At 42.3% G+C, this 15,921-nt stretch overlaps 1 protein-coding gene across 1 annotated transcript in view; it reads right to left on the bottom strand.

The window, feature by feature from the left end:
- The window catches only part of megf6 (multiple EGF like domains 6), a 121,330-nt gene that overhangs the window by 102,915 nt on the left and 2,494 nt on the right, over positions 1-15,921 (bottom strand). Inside the window, exons 2-4 of the mRNA XM_063204632.1 lie at positions 15,065-15,199; positions 14,679-14,788; positions 14,158-14,262 (exon numbers count right to left, since the gene is read on the bottom strand). Coding sequence (XP_063060702.1) covers positions 14,158-14,262; positions 14,679-14,788; positions 15,065-15,199 — 350 coding nt within the window. The remainder of the gene's footprint in view (positions 1-14,157; positions 14,263-14,678; positions 14,789-15,064; positions 15,200-15,921) is intronic.

Genomic DNA, 15,921 nt, shown 5'->3' with positions numbered 1-15,921 from the left:
AGGGGCCCCCTTTTTAATTTGTCTGCAGTAAAAGTTGAGAAAGCCTGATTTAGGGAGCCCAAAAGTGGGGATGCAAATGTACCACTGCATCTCCCTTTCTGACTACTATGGGTTCTTTGACTACAGATACTACTACATACAGTACACAGTCATTGCCAGGGGTCTCCTTTCAACTGGGGACCCTGGGTGTCTGCCTAGTTTGCTCGCCTGGTTGTGACAGGCCTGGCTGGAAGCTGAGCCCTGGAGCTGAGCCCAAGTGGAATTCAAGACGGCCCCTGTCTGTCTGCAGCCCATCTTGCATTTATAGCCCAGCGCTACTGCTAGCCCATCAAACCCTGCACTTACTGCAAAAAGACATAACACTCACAAAAAACATACATTCACACACACGCACGCACGCACGCACTCACACACACACACACAAATGTGATTACTTTTATTTGTATCTACGAGATAGCAAGAAGTACAGCTTGTAGAAAAGCCAAATATTCTTAAAACAGGTCTTCGACAGGATGACAGTTCTTATACCACTTACACTATATCAGTACATCAGCACTAATGAAGCGTGCAACACTCAAGCGCAAACAACACATCCTGTCTCCATATTTGCATGCTACCAATGCTGAAACTGAGCAGATTTTTTTTTTTGATAGCCCATCGCTTCTGCAAGCTGATCAAACCCTGCTCTTAATACAAGAAGACTCACACAAAAAACATACACACACGCGCACGCGCGCGCACAGACACACACACACACACACACACAAATGTACGCCCATATGCACACAGAGAAGCGGTGGTGAGGTAGGCTGGTTGGCCACATAGATTCGAACATGATTCAGCAACACAGACAATATTCAGCCATGCTATCACAAAACCCTGTTCAAGAACAGGTTATAGTAATGTGCCTGCGGTCAACAAATACAAAATAACAATTCTTGGGGGCGCTGTGGCGCAGCGCGCTAAGCCCCCCACATTTGGGCTTGCATGCCCACCCACGGTGACCCAGGTTCGAGTCCGGCCGGGGTCGTTTCCCGGTCCTCCCCTGTCTCTCCGTCCCATTCGCTTCCTGTCACCATCTTCAACTGTCCTGTGAAATAAAGGCATAAAAAGTCCCTAAAGAATATTTTTAAAAATAAATAAATAAATAACAATTCTTGTTAGGTCTCAAAAAATACTTTATCAGTGAAGTTGCAGGTTACACAAAGGCCATTAAGTAGCCCTGTGGTAATGAGGTAATGCCAGATGATGCCAGAGATGCTTTAGCTCACAGGAATGGATTTAAGGGGCAGCTGTGGCCTAATGGTTAGAGAGGTCTTAAGATCAGAGGGTTGCAAGTTCAAATCCCACCCATACCTCTGCCTACTGAAGAGCCTTTGATTATGGCACCTAACCCCACATTGATCCTTGAGCTGTAATGAATACCCTGTAAATAACTGTACGCAGGTCTGGATAAAGCAGGGGTGTCAAACGTAAGGCCCGCGTTTTTTTTACTTTTTTTTTTTTTTTTCAATGAAATAACCAAAATGCGCAATTACGCCCCTCTGGGCAAAATCGATACCTGCATGACATTAACCCAATGGTCCCTCTGTTATACTGTATATATGTAGTAAAGTGCACATCACACTTCTATTATAAATTGTGAATTTGCACTGCAACAGGCATTTGATAAAGCTCATATATTATAGACCTCATATATAGAGATAACATGTTAATACTTCTTTTTCGTATTGTATTGGTATTGGTTGTAATTAAATAATAAATATAATTGGATTTGTATTGGTTCCTATTAAGCTGAAATTGGAAACGGGAGAATGCGTGAAAATGCAGGAAATGACATCTAAGAAATAAAAAAAATTCTGGGGGAAACCCCCAGACCCCCACCAAAATGTACTGTCCCATATTTAATTCATTGACGGTTGCCAATGAATGAATGAAGTCAAGGACATTTTGCATAGGATTATCAGTATTGCATTGCTTTCTACATATTCAACACACTTAAAATGTGATAGTACTGAACACTAATCCTCTGCTTTACGTTTTTTTTTCGCGATGATGTTACTAATGCGGCCCGCTTGAGGTCCACATGGGTTGTATGCGGCCCCCGGACCAAAATGAGTTTGACACCCCTGGGATAAAGTGTAATGTAATATAGTGTAAAAAGTTACTAAAAACTACTTGTGAATGTTTTACTATTTTTCTTGGATAGAAATTCCAGTTTGTCTTCACTTCACTCTTCACACAGCTCCAATCAGTGGCTTTAATTTTCCATAATAGGTGTGTGGGCTTCAGAGGTTGCTCACATTGCCATGGAAACCAAGGATGGGTCGCCATAACATTATTCAAGGCCACACCCACACTTGGTCTCTGTGGACATGCGACACAGCCACAAGCATTCAGTTTGTCTGTGACCCCCCCTTCAGTACCTCCGCGACCCACCTTGGGGTTCCAACCAGTGTTGCCAGATTGGGCGGGTGCCCGCCCAATAAGTGAGTTCGCAATTACTAGTGCGCCTGCGCGAAATTGACCTAGCAACGCAAAACGGTAGATAAACAAATGCGTGGATACCAGATCCTGCCTTCCCAAAGCGGTAGGACACTGAGCTGCACACCAGTAAACGAGGTAAATAAATGTCATACTTTGTGGATTTCGTAGTGGGGTAAAAGTGGTGCTTTCTGTAGATTTTAGAATGATTGCATTGCGATTCATGGGTGCCGCCATTGTGCACTGTCGCCATTGCTGAAGTGTGCCGTTCTCCGTTATACCATAGTTGCTGCGCTTATCAATTCTGGTGACTGAGACCATCAAAATGACAGCCTGAATTAAGTTTTGAATAAAGTTTCATGGATAGACGATGACAGACAGTGGCCACAGGTGATTAATGAAGCTATATCATGAACTGGTAGAATAAATTAATGAAACATTTTCATTATACATCAAAATTTAAGAAGGACATGTAAAGCTGTACTGAAGACATAGCTATGTGTGGGCTAACTGACATCTCTTCAAAACGAGTTTGTTAATGAATTCTGGTTTCACTTAAAAAGTTCAAAAATGTCTTGTTTTCAACCCCAAGACCCTCCTTGATCTACCAGCAAAATTTAGAGTAATTTGGGGTTGTTAAATTGTTGTGTGAATTGTTTGTTGTCAACATTACATATTCGGATTTAGCTAGCAACCCGGATGGTTAGCCTTCTGTTAGTTACCAGACATCTCTCCAAAACGAGTTCGTTATTAAATACTGGTTTCACTTAAAAAGTTCAAAAATGTCTTGTTTTCAACCCCAAGATCCTCCTTGATTTACCAGCGAAATTTTGAGTAATTTGGAGTTGTTAAATGGTTGTGTGACTTGTTTGTTGTCAACATTACATAATCGGATTTAGCTAGCAACCCGGATAGTTAGCATTCTGTTAGTTTACCAGACATCTCTCCAAAACAAGTTCGTTAATTAATTCTGGTTTCACTTAAAAAGTTCAAAAATGTCTTGTTTTCAACCCCAAGACCATCATTGACCTACCAGCGAAATGTTGAGTAATTTGGGGTTGTTAAATGGTTGTGTGAATTGTTTGTTGTCAACATTACATGCTCGGAGTAACCCGGCTAGATAAAATATCATGCGCGTTTTAATGTATCCCGGGGCAACGCTGTTTTGTTTATCTCTCAAAATGGCGAATATTACCCATAATGCATTTCGCGCCGGTAATTGCGAACTCACTTATTGGGCTACTTGGGATGAGCGTCGGCGGGCAAAAATGGGAAAAATTGGCCATTTGGCGTTTTTTTAAGCCGTTTTGGGCCCATAGAAGTCAATGTAATTTGTTGAATTTGGGGGGAATTTAGCGCATTTTGGCGGTTTTTGAGAACCTTTTGGGCGGGATTTGGTCAGACACATCTGGCAACACTGGTTCCAACCCCCAGTTTGTGAGACACTGAATCACAGTGATGTAATAAGTAACTTGTGACTTGACACTCGTTCCCCATAAGCATCTGACCTGACCTCCGCCTACGACGCTACATTGCAATTCATGCTCAATTCAATTTCACCTGCTAATTCTCAGAGCTGAGGAAAAATGGCATAACTGTGATTGTGGATCTGTGACTGGACACAAATAAAAAAGACAACGTGCAAAGACAAGCACTGCAAACACCCAGGTACTCAACAGCCACAATATAGTATAACGTAAATGAAATATTCAAAGCCTCTAATTTAACAAAAACTTATCCAGATGGTCTCACAGTTGAGGAATAATGGTACAACTTCCAAGAAGTTTTAAACAACGCCATATGGTCTGAACAAATCCGGAAACAACTTTGTAAACAAGACTAAACACAATCAGACAGAGTTTTTGGGCATTTCTAATGTGCATGCCCCAATGATTGCCACATGTTGACATAGATGTGATCTTGCTAATACAGCATGAGTGGGCCTATATGCAAAGACACTGTGTCTACAGAATTCACATACTGGTATATGTTTAGGATCATGAGATACATGATGTACAAGTACAACCATTCCTTTCCCCCTTCCCATTTCTCATTCTGAGTGTGTGTGTGTGTGTGTGTGTGTGTGTGTGTGTGTGTGTGTGTGTGTGTGTGTGTGTGTGTGTGTGTGTGTGTGTGTGTGTGTGTGTGTGTGTGTGTGCGTGTGTCCATGTGTTTGTGTGTGTGCTGGAACAGCTGGTGAAAAGCTTCAGGAAACATTTTTCCTTCTGGAACACAACATTAAACGGAGAGAGAGAGAGAGAGAGAGAGAGAGAGAGAGAGAGAGAGAGAGAGAGAGAGAGAGAGAGAGAGAGAGAGAGAGACTCGGCTGGTTGAGAGAGCATGCATGTGCAAGCACCAACCACTAGCATGCCTTTTATTTCCCCATTTCTCGGACATAGTTGGTCATGAAAAGATGGTAACAGTACATTAAACGTTAGATACTAACGCTTGTTAAACTGCTACAGGTTATGACACAGGACACTGAAAAGTGTTGTAAATGCAGTTTGCCGCAGTGAAGATGAATCCCACATTTTCACAATTGCAACAGAAAACCTCAATGGAATACTACTGCTAAAAGTGTCTTTCTAAAATCTAGGGGTAGAATTCACAGAGGTGTCAACACCCCCTTGCTTAATGCAAACATGTAATAGGGACCCCCTACACTCTCCGCAGGCTGGGCCATATTGCAAAGTACTTGGCTTAAAGGGGTATGCCACTATTTTGGGGGTTAATACAGTTAAAATTGTTGGCTGGGGTTTATAACGCTTAACATGAAAAATAAGACACTTTACCACCTTTATAAACCCCAGCCAACGATTTTAACTGTATTAAGCCCCAAAATAGTGGCATACCCCTTTAAGTGTTTGGAATGCAAAGCTCTGCCTAAAACCTTAGAGAGTGTAAGAGTGTGTGCGTCTCCCATCCTTAGCAGAACAGACCTTGAGCAAGGCATTGAACTCCACATTGCTCTCTGGGGACTGTAGCTATACCTACTTCATTCTCCAATCGCTCTGCTAAAGGGTGTACATCCGCAACATGTAGTGCAGTGTAATAATGTAAAAGTCATAAATTGCATTTCATGCCTTTACATTGCATATCCCTACATGAATTCCAGGCCAATTCACACCTCCATATGGAAAGGGTTTGGTTAAATAAATCCTCTCCATGGGGTGCTCGAAAGCGTAGTTGTTAGCAGTTAGCAACTTGGGTAGTTGTTAATGGGAAATTGCATTGCAAACAACAAAGTAGCTAACAATGTAAGCAACTATGGATTCCAGAAATGCACCCCAGAATTGTGTAAACAGTTCTGATTTCCTCATCAGAGTTAGACCTGAGGAGGTCTGACAGAAGAGCAGACATACAGAAGACCAGTTGCCATCTACAGAACTTGTTTTGACGTTTGATTATTAGGAATCTTCACAGAAAAACATGTACATTACAATGCACTGGTGTCAAAAGTAAGTTCATAGAGTAAATGCAACACTAGTGCATGAATGCTATTACATAGCTGTCACACCAGTTACTCCATTTTGAGGTGGATAAACCTCATAATGGAGTAACTGGTTTATTAAGGTTTATTTGTTACTGAATAAACCTAAAAACCTAAAAAGAAAACCCACGTATTTAATCCAATCAGCACAGAATAAGGCATATTTACCTTTTGTAAACCAGTAATTCAATGAAGTTGCTTGTTGTGTACTTCACCACATGTGTTACCCGGATAAACCTACTGATGTCTACACTATTTGCCATGTTCCAGAGAGAAACAAGATTTTTCCCCCGCCAGTTTTTAGTATCTGCTTCCTGAACAGAGGGAACACCCAGAATACAGTATACTCATGAACTGCCATCCGGGTACTTTGCTCTGAAATTTGTGTTACGCCGATTAATGGGTGAAAACAAACTGAATGTCTCATTGATTTACATGCTACATTGGCTAGCCTAAATGAACACATTCCATGCTTCAGCCACGACTGTTTGGCTATATTATTTGAACAGCCGGCAACACAACACGTTTTCGGCATGTTGCGCGTGAACAATGCTAGTCTACAGGTCCGTATCTTTCGTTTATTAAACCCCAACATCACCAATTGACTTGCATGGGTTGATTTCCCCCACAAATGGGCGTAACGCACATGGAAAACGTCACGCCGTTCATGAGTATTGGACACCTTTGGAGGGAAGATTTTGGAGGTATATAAAATCAAAATAATACTTCGACAAAAAGATGTGGGTACTCACGAAAGATAGACATGCCAAATAATATACATATTATTTCCCATACCATACCTTCCAATATATATGAAAAGTTCAAGAGAGAGCTTGCATACACGAAAGTAAACACTTTGTCTGTCGTTACACCTTTAAACTGTTATTAATTTTAAGGAGAAACTGTGTTTTCCTCTGTGAGTGATTCATGTCTGCAACCGAACTGCAAAGGAGGCCTTGCAAACCCAAACATACAGATTGCTCAACTGCACTTCTATCAGATGTATGTCACAGAGCTGTGGCTTGCGGCTTCATGCAGACTGATATGCACGAAGAGATCTGACAGCTGATGCATTCAGTATGGACAGACCACATCAAAACAGAGTTAAGTGTCTAAAATGTTTAACCCACAATGAAACACACATTTTGTTGTATTTGATAAAGTGCTCTTATCCTCCTGAGACCTGGAAAAAAAAGCTTTGGGATTTTGATTTTTTTTTTTTTAACATAATTTGATTATTATGGTGGAATAAAACATGACTAAAACATTTTTTTCCCCAAAAAATATTTACTATTTATTTTATGACATGTCCAATGTAGTGGACGTCGGGACTATGTTCGTCTAGATTTGTGTTAATTAATGCATTAATTTACTGCCTTACTTTGTTATGAACTGCCCTTTTCAATTAGACTATATGTTTATATTTAAGACGGTAAAATAGTTTTAAAAGTGCTAAAATCATTAAAACACATAATGTGAATTTGATTTAAAAGAATCCTTTCAAATGAGTCATGGAACAACCTCAATAAATATTACTTTCCGGATTTGAAATTTACATGACATTACACTTATCAGCTGCTGACCCACATATTTATTGACAAAGTATTGGATGAACTTCATAGAACAATGTGGGGTATTTCTCAATAAGCTTGATCCATGGATAAGGGTGTAGGAGATCATATTCTTCATTTTTACTGCAGGTAGGCCTACATTAGGCCAATCAACACGTCCCTGCTTCCAATCCCAAGACCAACTCTTTAACCACTATGCTACAGTGGACTAATTAGGCCACAGCTGCTCCATAGGAGCTTAAAAAGCTGACAAAGGAAGATTTTATGGTTTATAACTCAAGAAAATAGCATATGAAATTTATATGTATGTACTGTAGATGTGTGCTTGTGTGTTTTGGTGTCTACTGAGTATCCTTTGAATTCATCCCTTGACTTGGATCGCATGAGGAAAGACCAAGTAAGCATTATAAATATGGGAGATCTTGATGGTATTGCTTCTCATTCATATTTCATGGTCAGTACCACGATTATTGCCATAAAATAAAATGCCAGGAATATTAATTATGGTTTTCCCTTGACTGTTGACACTGTATCCACCCTGTGTCCCACGTCTGCTGCATCCTCCGTCAGAGATATTTCGCATTAACATGGTAGCTAATTATTGGATGGGTGGACAGATTTGTAAAAAAAAAACATTATTTGGTAGTATTCTATAATAGGTCATGGAAATTACTTAATTCCAAAGGCCAACACTTTCAAGATGGCTGACTTTCAATATGTCCGACAGTCCGACTCGTTTGTATGGTAGCCTAAACGTAGAGCAGGTGGACAGATTTAGACCATATCTTGAGTGTTAGAGCAGCATAATAGGAACATGGATACATTTTGTAGGTATCAAATGGTCAACATGGCAATACTTGTACTAGCTAAACTGATATTTTAAGGGTTTCAGGGATATATCTCTGGCAGTAGGGGTCGTAGGCCAGTTGTGTTCCTGTGCAGGATCCTCAATGGCAGATACATCTTTGCATGTCCTTTCACCTTCCTATTCTACGGCCTGGCCCTGGCCCTGGCCCTGGTTCCCCTCATCTCTTGAGAGCTCTTTGTTTGAGTTTTTGGAAATAAATTCTGAGAAAAATCATTTTTACCTCACTCAGCCCATGTTTCCCAAAGCGTAGAAATTGGTTCAAAATGAGAAGTCGTAAGTCCCGACGTCCACTACAGTGGACATTGAAAAAGAAGTTGTTATTTGAAAGGGTTGTTATTAAAATATAATCCTGAAACTTGACTAGCATTTTGTTTAGGGTGTTACATTTATGAAACAAATTCATTTTGACACATGGAATCATACATTTTTCCAAAATATGATCACTTCCTTCACCTGTGGCCATTAAATCTGGCTAGTGTAATGGCGGCCATTTTGGAAGCAGATTACAGGTGTTCTACTGGCCCCACCCCCACAAATGTGGTATCACTGTAAAGCCCTAAATGTCTAGTTTACAGTAATCCCAGATTGTAGAGGTGCACCGAAAATTCGGCCGCCGAAAATATTCGGCCGAAAACGCAAAAAAAGACACTTTCGGTTTTCGGCCGAAAGCCAATTGAGCGGCCGAATCGGAGGCCGAATAGAAAATTAATTGAAAATGGGCATTAATTAAACTAATTTCAGTTCTACTCTAACATTTGAAGACATCAAATACACGTTTATTTTATTTCCAAAATATGTCAAAACATTTGGATGTGCATTTCTGCCAAAAACACTAGGCTATTCAAAATTCGATGGCCAATATTCGAATGTTATTCGAAAATGGAAAAAAAAGACGTGCGTTTGCTAACTGAGGGACTCCCACGGTCATCCCTTGAAACATGTAGCCTAAATTCCGCCGACGTATCATAAAGAGTTCAATACTTATTTACAGTGGCCTTCCATCTACAGCACCAGGGGGGAGCAATAGCTAGAAAATGCTGTCGAGTGTACACCTCTGAACGTCCAGCTCACTGGAAAAGGGAGTTTGTGCACAGCCCTTATAGAATCTGTGGTCTGTGCGTCCGTGACGAGAAATAGGCTATTTATCATTCCCTTCCCCTCCTTCCATTCTCGTGGCACGGCAAAGTAAACCCCACTGAACAGTTGTTCGCTAGTTGGGCTGCATTAGAACTAGTTAGCAATTGACATTGTTGACAGACAGCATCCCGATTCGCACGGCTAGGGGGTGGCTTTATTAGGCTACAAAGTTTGTTTTACAAATCCGAAGCAACGCTGTATGAAACGACCCCCAGACAGTTGCAGATAGTAGTGTAGTAAGCCAGATAAAATTGCCTCAGCTAAGAGTGCTCAGCTAGTTTACTTCGCTTGCTAGCTTATCATTATTAGCGTTAGAGATATTGAAATAACCTGCCATTGTTGACACTGACTACAAGTTGTCACAGCTACAAGTAGCTTACCTTGCAGAAGTTTACGCTGGCCAAATCAGACGCAAATTGATGTGACATTATTCCCGAACAGTTACAGATGACAGTCCATGTTTACAAAACCATCACCAATTGCAGATTTACAGTGTCAACGATTTATTTATGAATGCCCAATGCCCATTCCCGAAATGCACGAGATGCGTGGCTTCTCCCTGGCTGTGTGTGTGTCGTGTCGGCGGGGGGCGGGACGCTTTCAGACACACTTGCCTTACGTGTTGGAAATGAAAGATGAGCATCGTATCTAGACCTACCAGAGAAATTAAAATACAGGGGAGCTACTAGGTTATTTTAATGTAACCCTGCAGTACTTTTCATTTGTCACTTAACACTGCTAGGGAGGCCAACACAGATTTTTTTTACTGGCTGGATTTTTTTTATTCGACAGGACTATTCTAAATTGGAAAGGAAAACATCCCTGTAAACCATAGATTTCAGCAATATTCAAAAATAGTGAAAAACCTAACTTTTGATCACTTTTGACTGAACTGTAATATTCGGTTTCGGTTTCGGTATTCGGCCAAGTGATTCATTATTTTTCGGTTTCGGTTTCGGCCACAAATTTTCATTTCGGTGCACCTCTACCAGATTGAAATAGGTTGCATAAAGTTTGTTTGAGATACATTTAGCAAAGTATTGTCCACTACAGTGGACAAAAATGAATTGCCCAATCAATGCTGTATTGAAAATCGTATCTATTCAAACACGCATGAAAGCAGGGAGCCACACCACCACTCCAGCAGTGGAATGCTGCAAGTCACTGGAATACCTTTAATACCAGAGTACTACACCACTACGACAATATACAAGACCCTTGGTAATACGTACATGTACATTGAGAATTGGACATTGCCATTCTGGTTACAGCTAATTTATAACAGGGGCTGTGTCATGATGGGTTAATGATATTGTGCTGAAAATTGTACACAGCTCCTTATCATCCAACTGAGCACGAGATCTTAGAAATTGCTGTTCATCGTCATGTATGAAAATCTCCTCTCTCATCTCCTCAAACACGTTTTTTCATCTGACTCACATGATACTGATCTTCACCATTCTTCCTGTTATTAATCGACAGGAACTGCAGAGCAAGAGCTGCTTAACAAGTGTTCTTGCAAGATAGCAGAAAATCATTATTCTGCTCTGACTAACATCAGCTGTGGAAGGGCAACCTCATGACAAAATGGCTACATTCAAACACATCGCTCTCTTGTTCATACTCCAGTCCTGCGCCTCTCTTGACCAAGGGCCTTCACCTGTGATTGGGGAAGAAGGACGCAACGTTGACTTTTACTTTCCAGCCCGCTTGTCCAAGGAACAAGGAAACTTTTCAAAGGATCCAGAAAATGATTATGAGGACCATGGAACCTATTCGGAGGAACCAGACAACTATTATGAGGAAGAAGAAAAGTATTCAGGGGAATCAGGCAACTATTCCGAGGAGCAAGAAAACTATTCCCTCTACAGATCCAATGGAAACGAGACAAACCTCCTGATGTCAATTAAAGGCAACGAACATTATTCACACTCGCAGAGAGTATCCTTCACCTTCAGCATCTCAAAGGCTCTGGCTACTTTCAGACTGAGCCAGGTTTCTCTGGCTGATGAGGGAATCTACACAGTTGTGGAGTGGAGGAGTGGAGAGCATCTCGTCAGAAGCATAAGCTACCACATGGCAGTTTGTCCAAAAGTGAGTCATCTGAAGTACAGTGTGGATGCACAAAAGGAAACACAATTTACGGTTGACATAGATGACTTTGATCCAAGTCAGGGGCACACACTGGAACTGTATCAACCAGGTGAAGAGCCACTGTCACACTCTCATCATTTGACAATTGGCACTGATGTCTGCTCACAAATATTTCCCGGTGAGGGGGTGAGTGGGTTGCAGGTATCTCAGAATGGCTCCACCGTATGGCTATCTAACTGGACGCACCTCCGCTATTTCTTCATCATCAGTAAAGGGAAAGACTGCCAAGAAATGATCGAAATACAGATTGGGTTATATATGGTCACAAGAGTAGATATACAAAGCATTGCAAACGAAATAGTACCAATACAAAGCATGGGAGACGAAATAGTAGAAATACAAAGCATGGGAAACAAAATAGTAGAAATACAAAGCATGGAATTCGCAAGCGCACCTTTCTTGACCCAGCACCTGACTTGGCCAGGTATGAAAATGGCTATGCCCTGTGGGACTAATATGTGGAACAGGGGGAAGGTGGAATGGAAAACCCCGAAGCATCTAAAATTCGACGCCTCTGTTGCCAAGACAAAAATTGGTGCCATGACTCCTGATGAAGCGATGTACATAGAAGAAACAAATAACTCTCTGGTCATTCCATCTGTAAAGTCCGGCCATCAAGGAACCTACACATGCCATGCCGAGGACATTACCACTGCTCATGAACTTAATGTCTGTCTTGACCAGGGCCTGACATATGTCATCTTTTCTCTGAATGACAGCCTCAGTCTCAGCTGCCACCCTGATCTGAAAGCTAGGAGCAAAGGTACCTCTTCAGTTCTCTCCGGTCCAACTGAGTGGTACTACCTGAGAGGGCTGGAGATGGAGATGCTGTTTAGGGAAGGTCAGTTTGGATCGGCAGTACCTGAGGACTTGCAGGCCAAGCTGGAGGTGTCTGATGACTCCAACTCCCTCAGCATCTCCAATCTCCTACCACAGGACAGTGGCCTATATCGCTGCCTACAAGGCTCCAAGGATGCACCTTGCTTTTCCAGAGCATTCCACCTAGTTTACCGAGACCCCTTCGGAATCGGTTCCTCCTTTTACTGGGTGTATGCGTCTCTACTGAGCACTGGGCTACTGCTCATGGTCTGTGCTGTGGTGTGCGTTAACCTGAGGATCAGAGATGGCAGGACGTGCTCCAAGGCACAAGGCAGAACCATAGAGGAGGGGCAGGGAGAAGGCGAGGAGGGGGGTGACTGCATTAATGTCTGATCATATGCATTCTCATCAAGGCATCTGCTGTACTTAAACCTGCTGTATGTACACGTATGCTTACTGCATGATTGCATGTACCTAAGTGTTTCCTTATACTTAGTGCTTTACTCTTAATTATACTAATACTATGCTAATATTCATAAAACTGTATTATATGATTGTAGGTAAGTTGCTCTGTGTGTGCGAAAGGAAAGTTGGTTTTTGACCGTTCAGGGCATTTCATTGTAATCGTGATTATCTACTTGTTTTCAATTGTACTTAAAAAACAATATTCCGCCTCACTGCTTGTGGATGTATTATGGACTACAAAATAAAGCTTTGCAATTGAGTGCTAACTAGTGTTTTTCTTGTGTGTCTATTGAGTGTATGTTTTTTCAAACAAAGAGTTGTGATAGGCCACCACTCATCTGTTTAAAAGGTGCAGGATTCAGTAGAAATTTCAGTATAAAAAGAAGAAAATCCGCACACTTCAGGTCTATTTTTGTGCAAAGAAGCTTTACTTGACTTGCAAGCTTTCGGTCCTTAGACCTTCATCAGGGTCTAAGGACTGAAAGCTTGCAAGTCAAGTAAAGCTTCAAACAAAGAGTTGAAATGAATAATAGGATGTTTGTATCCTGAATATGAGCACAAACAAAACATGCATCTGTCAAATCTACTCTCTTTAAAAAAAAATGATACATATGAAGACAAACATACAGCTTGTAACTCATTTTTAGACCCAGTGCAAGAGTGTGTGAGCATATGAGTTACTGCTTGGAGGTATGAAAAAGATGAAGAGTCAAAGATGAAAGTCAAGATAAAGAAAAAAAGATGCAAATTAGATTGACGATTTCCAGTCTTCAACCTGATGGATGACGGATGTAGAAACGCACCGTACCCATTTATATTGTGACCACTGCAATATCACACTGTCCTAAAAAAACATTTTGTTTGCACCATCAAATCCCTACCGAACAGACACAAAAATCAATTCTCAAAAGTGTGTGTGTCTGCATGCACATGTGACGGAGGTCATCTTGCACCTGTTCACCCCCCTCGGGGATCGAACGTGCGATCTCGTCAACTACAACGGTCCGGCAATGGGAGACACAGTACGATACCGCTGGGCCAAGAGACTAGTCTCTCGGCCCAACGGCACGAGACTGTATGAAGCTATCGTAGGGAGGTTAACCAACGTTCCACGCCAACTCTGTGCTAGTTAGCCTCCGTTACACACACACATGCACGCACGCACTTACCATATTGACAGCGTGTGCCTTGGAACCCTTCAGGACACTGACAGACCTGCTCGCCACTCTCTGCACACCTTCCTCCATTGAAACAGGTGTCAGGCAAACACACTCCTGCAAGTAAACAAGCAAACACACACACACGCGCACGCACGCACGCACGCACGCACGCACACACCGCACGCACAAACGCACGCACACACACACACACACACACACACACACACACACACACACACACACACACACACACACACACACACACACACACACACACAGTCATGGGTAAGAGGTTAAGGTTTGCCGGACCGAAACGTCGTTTATTAAAGAAAAACAGCGAAATGGTCAGTGGCTAAGCGGTTAGGATGTCCTGTTTGTGAAAAGAGCAAATTAACTCATTAAAAAATACATTTACAAAATCATTGGGGGTATCAAACCGTGGCCCAAAAATCGTGATATGAACTGAATCGTGAATCGGGTGTATCGTTACAGCCCGAACACACTCACGCCACACACAGAGAGACACTCACTGTGTAGGCAGCCCCTCTCCTGTCCTCGCCGCATCCAACCGGGGCAGCAACGATACACACGGTTCAGGTCCATGCTGTACACTTGCCTATAGGCTGTATAATAGGCAGTCCTGAGAGAGAGAGAGAGAGAGAGAGAGATAGAAAGAGAGAGAGAGAGAGACAGACAGAGGGGCAAAAAGAGACCAGCAGTGAAATTCAGGTAAAATCATGTGTGTGTTTGTATAAGGTCTACATGTGTGTGTGTGCTTGTATTTGCATGCATACAGGCATATATGTGCATCTGTGTGTTTGAGTTTATGTTTGTATGTTTGTATGTTTGAGTGTGTGTGTGTGTGTGCGCGTGCAAGCATGCGTCTGTGTGCATCTTATACAGCTAGCTGGCTCACCTCCTCTCATATCCAGCACACCAGCTCTTCCCCGAGCAGCCCTGCTTCCACACCCGGACCATGCGGGTGTAGGCCTGCACGCACGGCTGCCTCAGACCCAGCATGGACAGCTCCTGGTTCACACACACATTGGGCCTGCACAGGATGGCACCACACACACGTACAGGCACACACACGGACACGGACATGGACACGCACGCACGCACACACACACACACACACGCACGCACGCACGCACTCCGCACGCACGCACACACACACACACACACACACACACACACACACACACACACATTTGATTACTTTTATTTGTATCTAAGAGACAGCAAGAAGTGCACACACACTAACACACACACACACACACACACACACACACACACACACACACACACACACACACACACATTTGATTACTTTTATTTCTATCGAAGAGATAGCAGCTTGTAGAACATCCAAATATTAGGTCTTTGACAGGATGCCAGATCTTATACCAGATGACAGATATTATACCATCAGATATCTACCAGTGCTAATGAAGCACGCAACACTCAAGCGCAAACAACACATACGTAGTTGCATGCTACCAATGCTGAAACTGAGCGGACTTTTTTTGCATTCCCAGTGTCTGCACACACGGATACACATTCATACACATACATACATACATACATACATACATACATACATACATACAGTACATCGATCCATCCATCCATACATACATACATACATACATACATACATACACATACACAGTCTCTCTTTCTCTCTCTCTCTCTCTCTCTCTCTCTCTCTCTCTCTCTCTCTCTTGCGCTCTCTCTCTCGCCTGCCCGCCTGCGCGCACACATATGCGCGCG

Source organism: Engraulis encrasicolus, chromosome 8 (assembly GCF_034702125.1).
Source record: "Engraulis encrasicolus isolate BLACKSEA-1 chromosome 8, IST_EnEncr_1.0, whole genome shotgun sequence".
NCBI lineage: Eukaryota > Metazoa > Chordata > Actinopteri > Clupeiformes > Engraulidae > Engraulis > Engraulis encrasicolus.
This window is presented reverse-complemented; position numbering and strand designations above follow the sequence as displayed.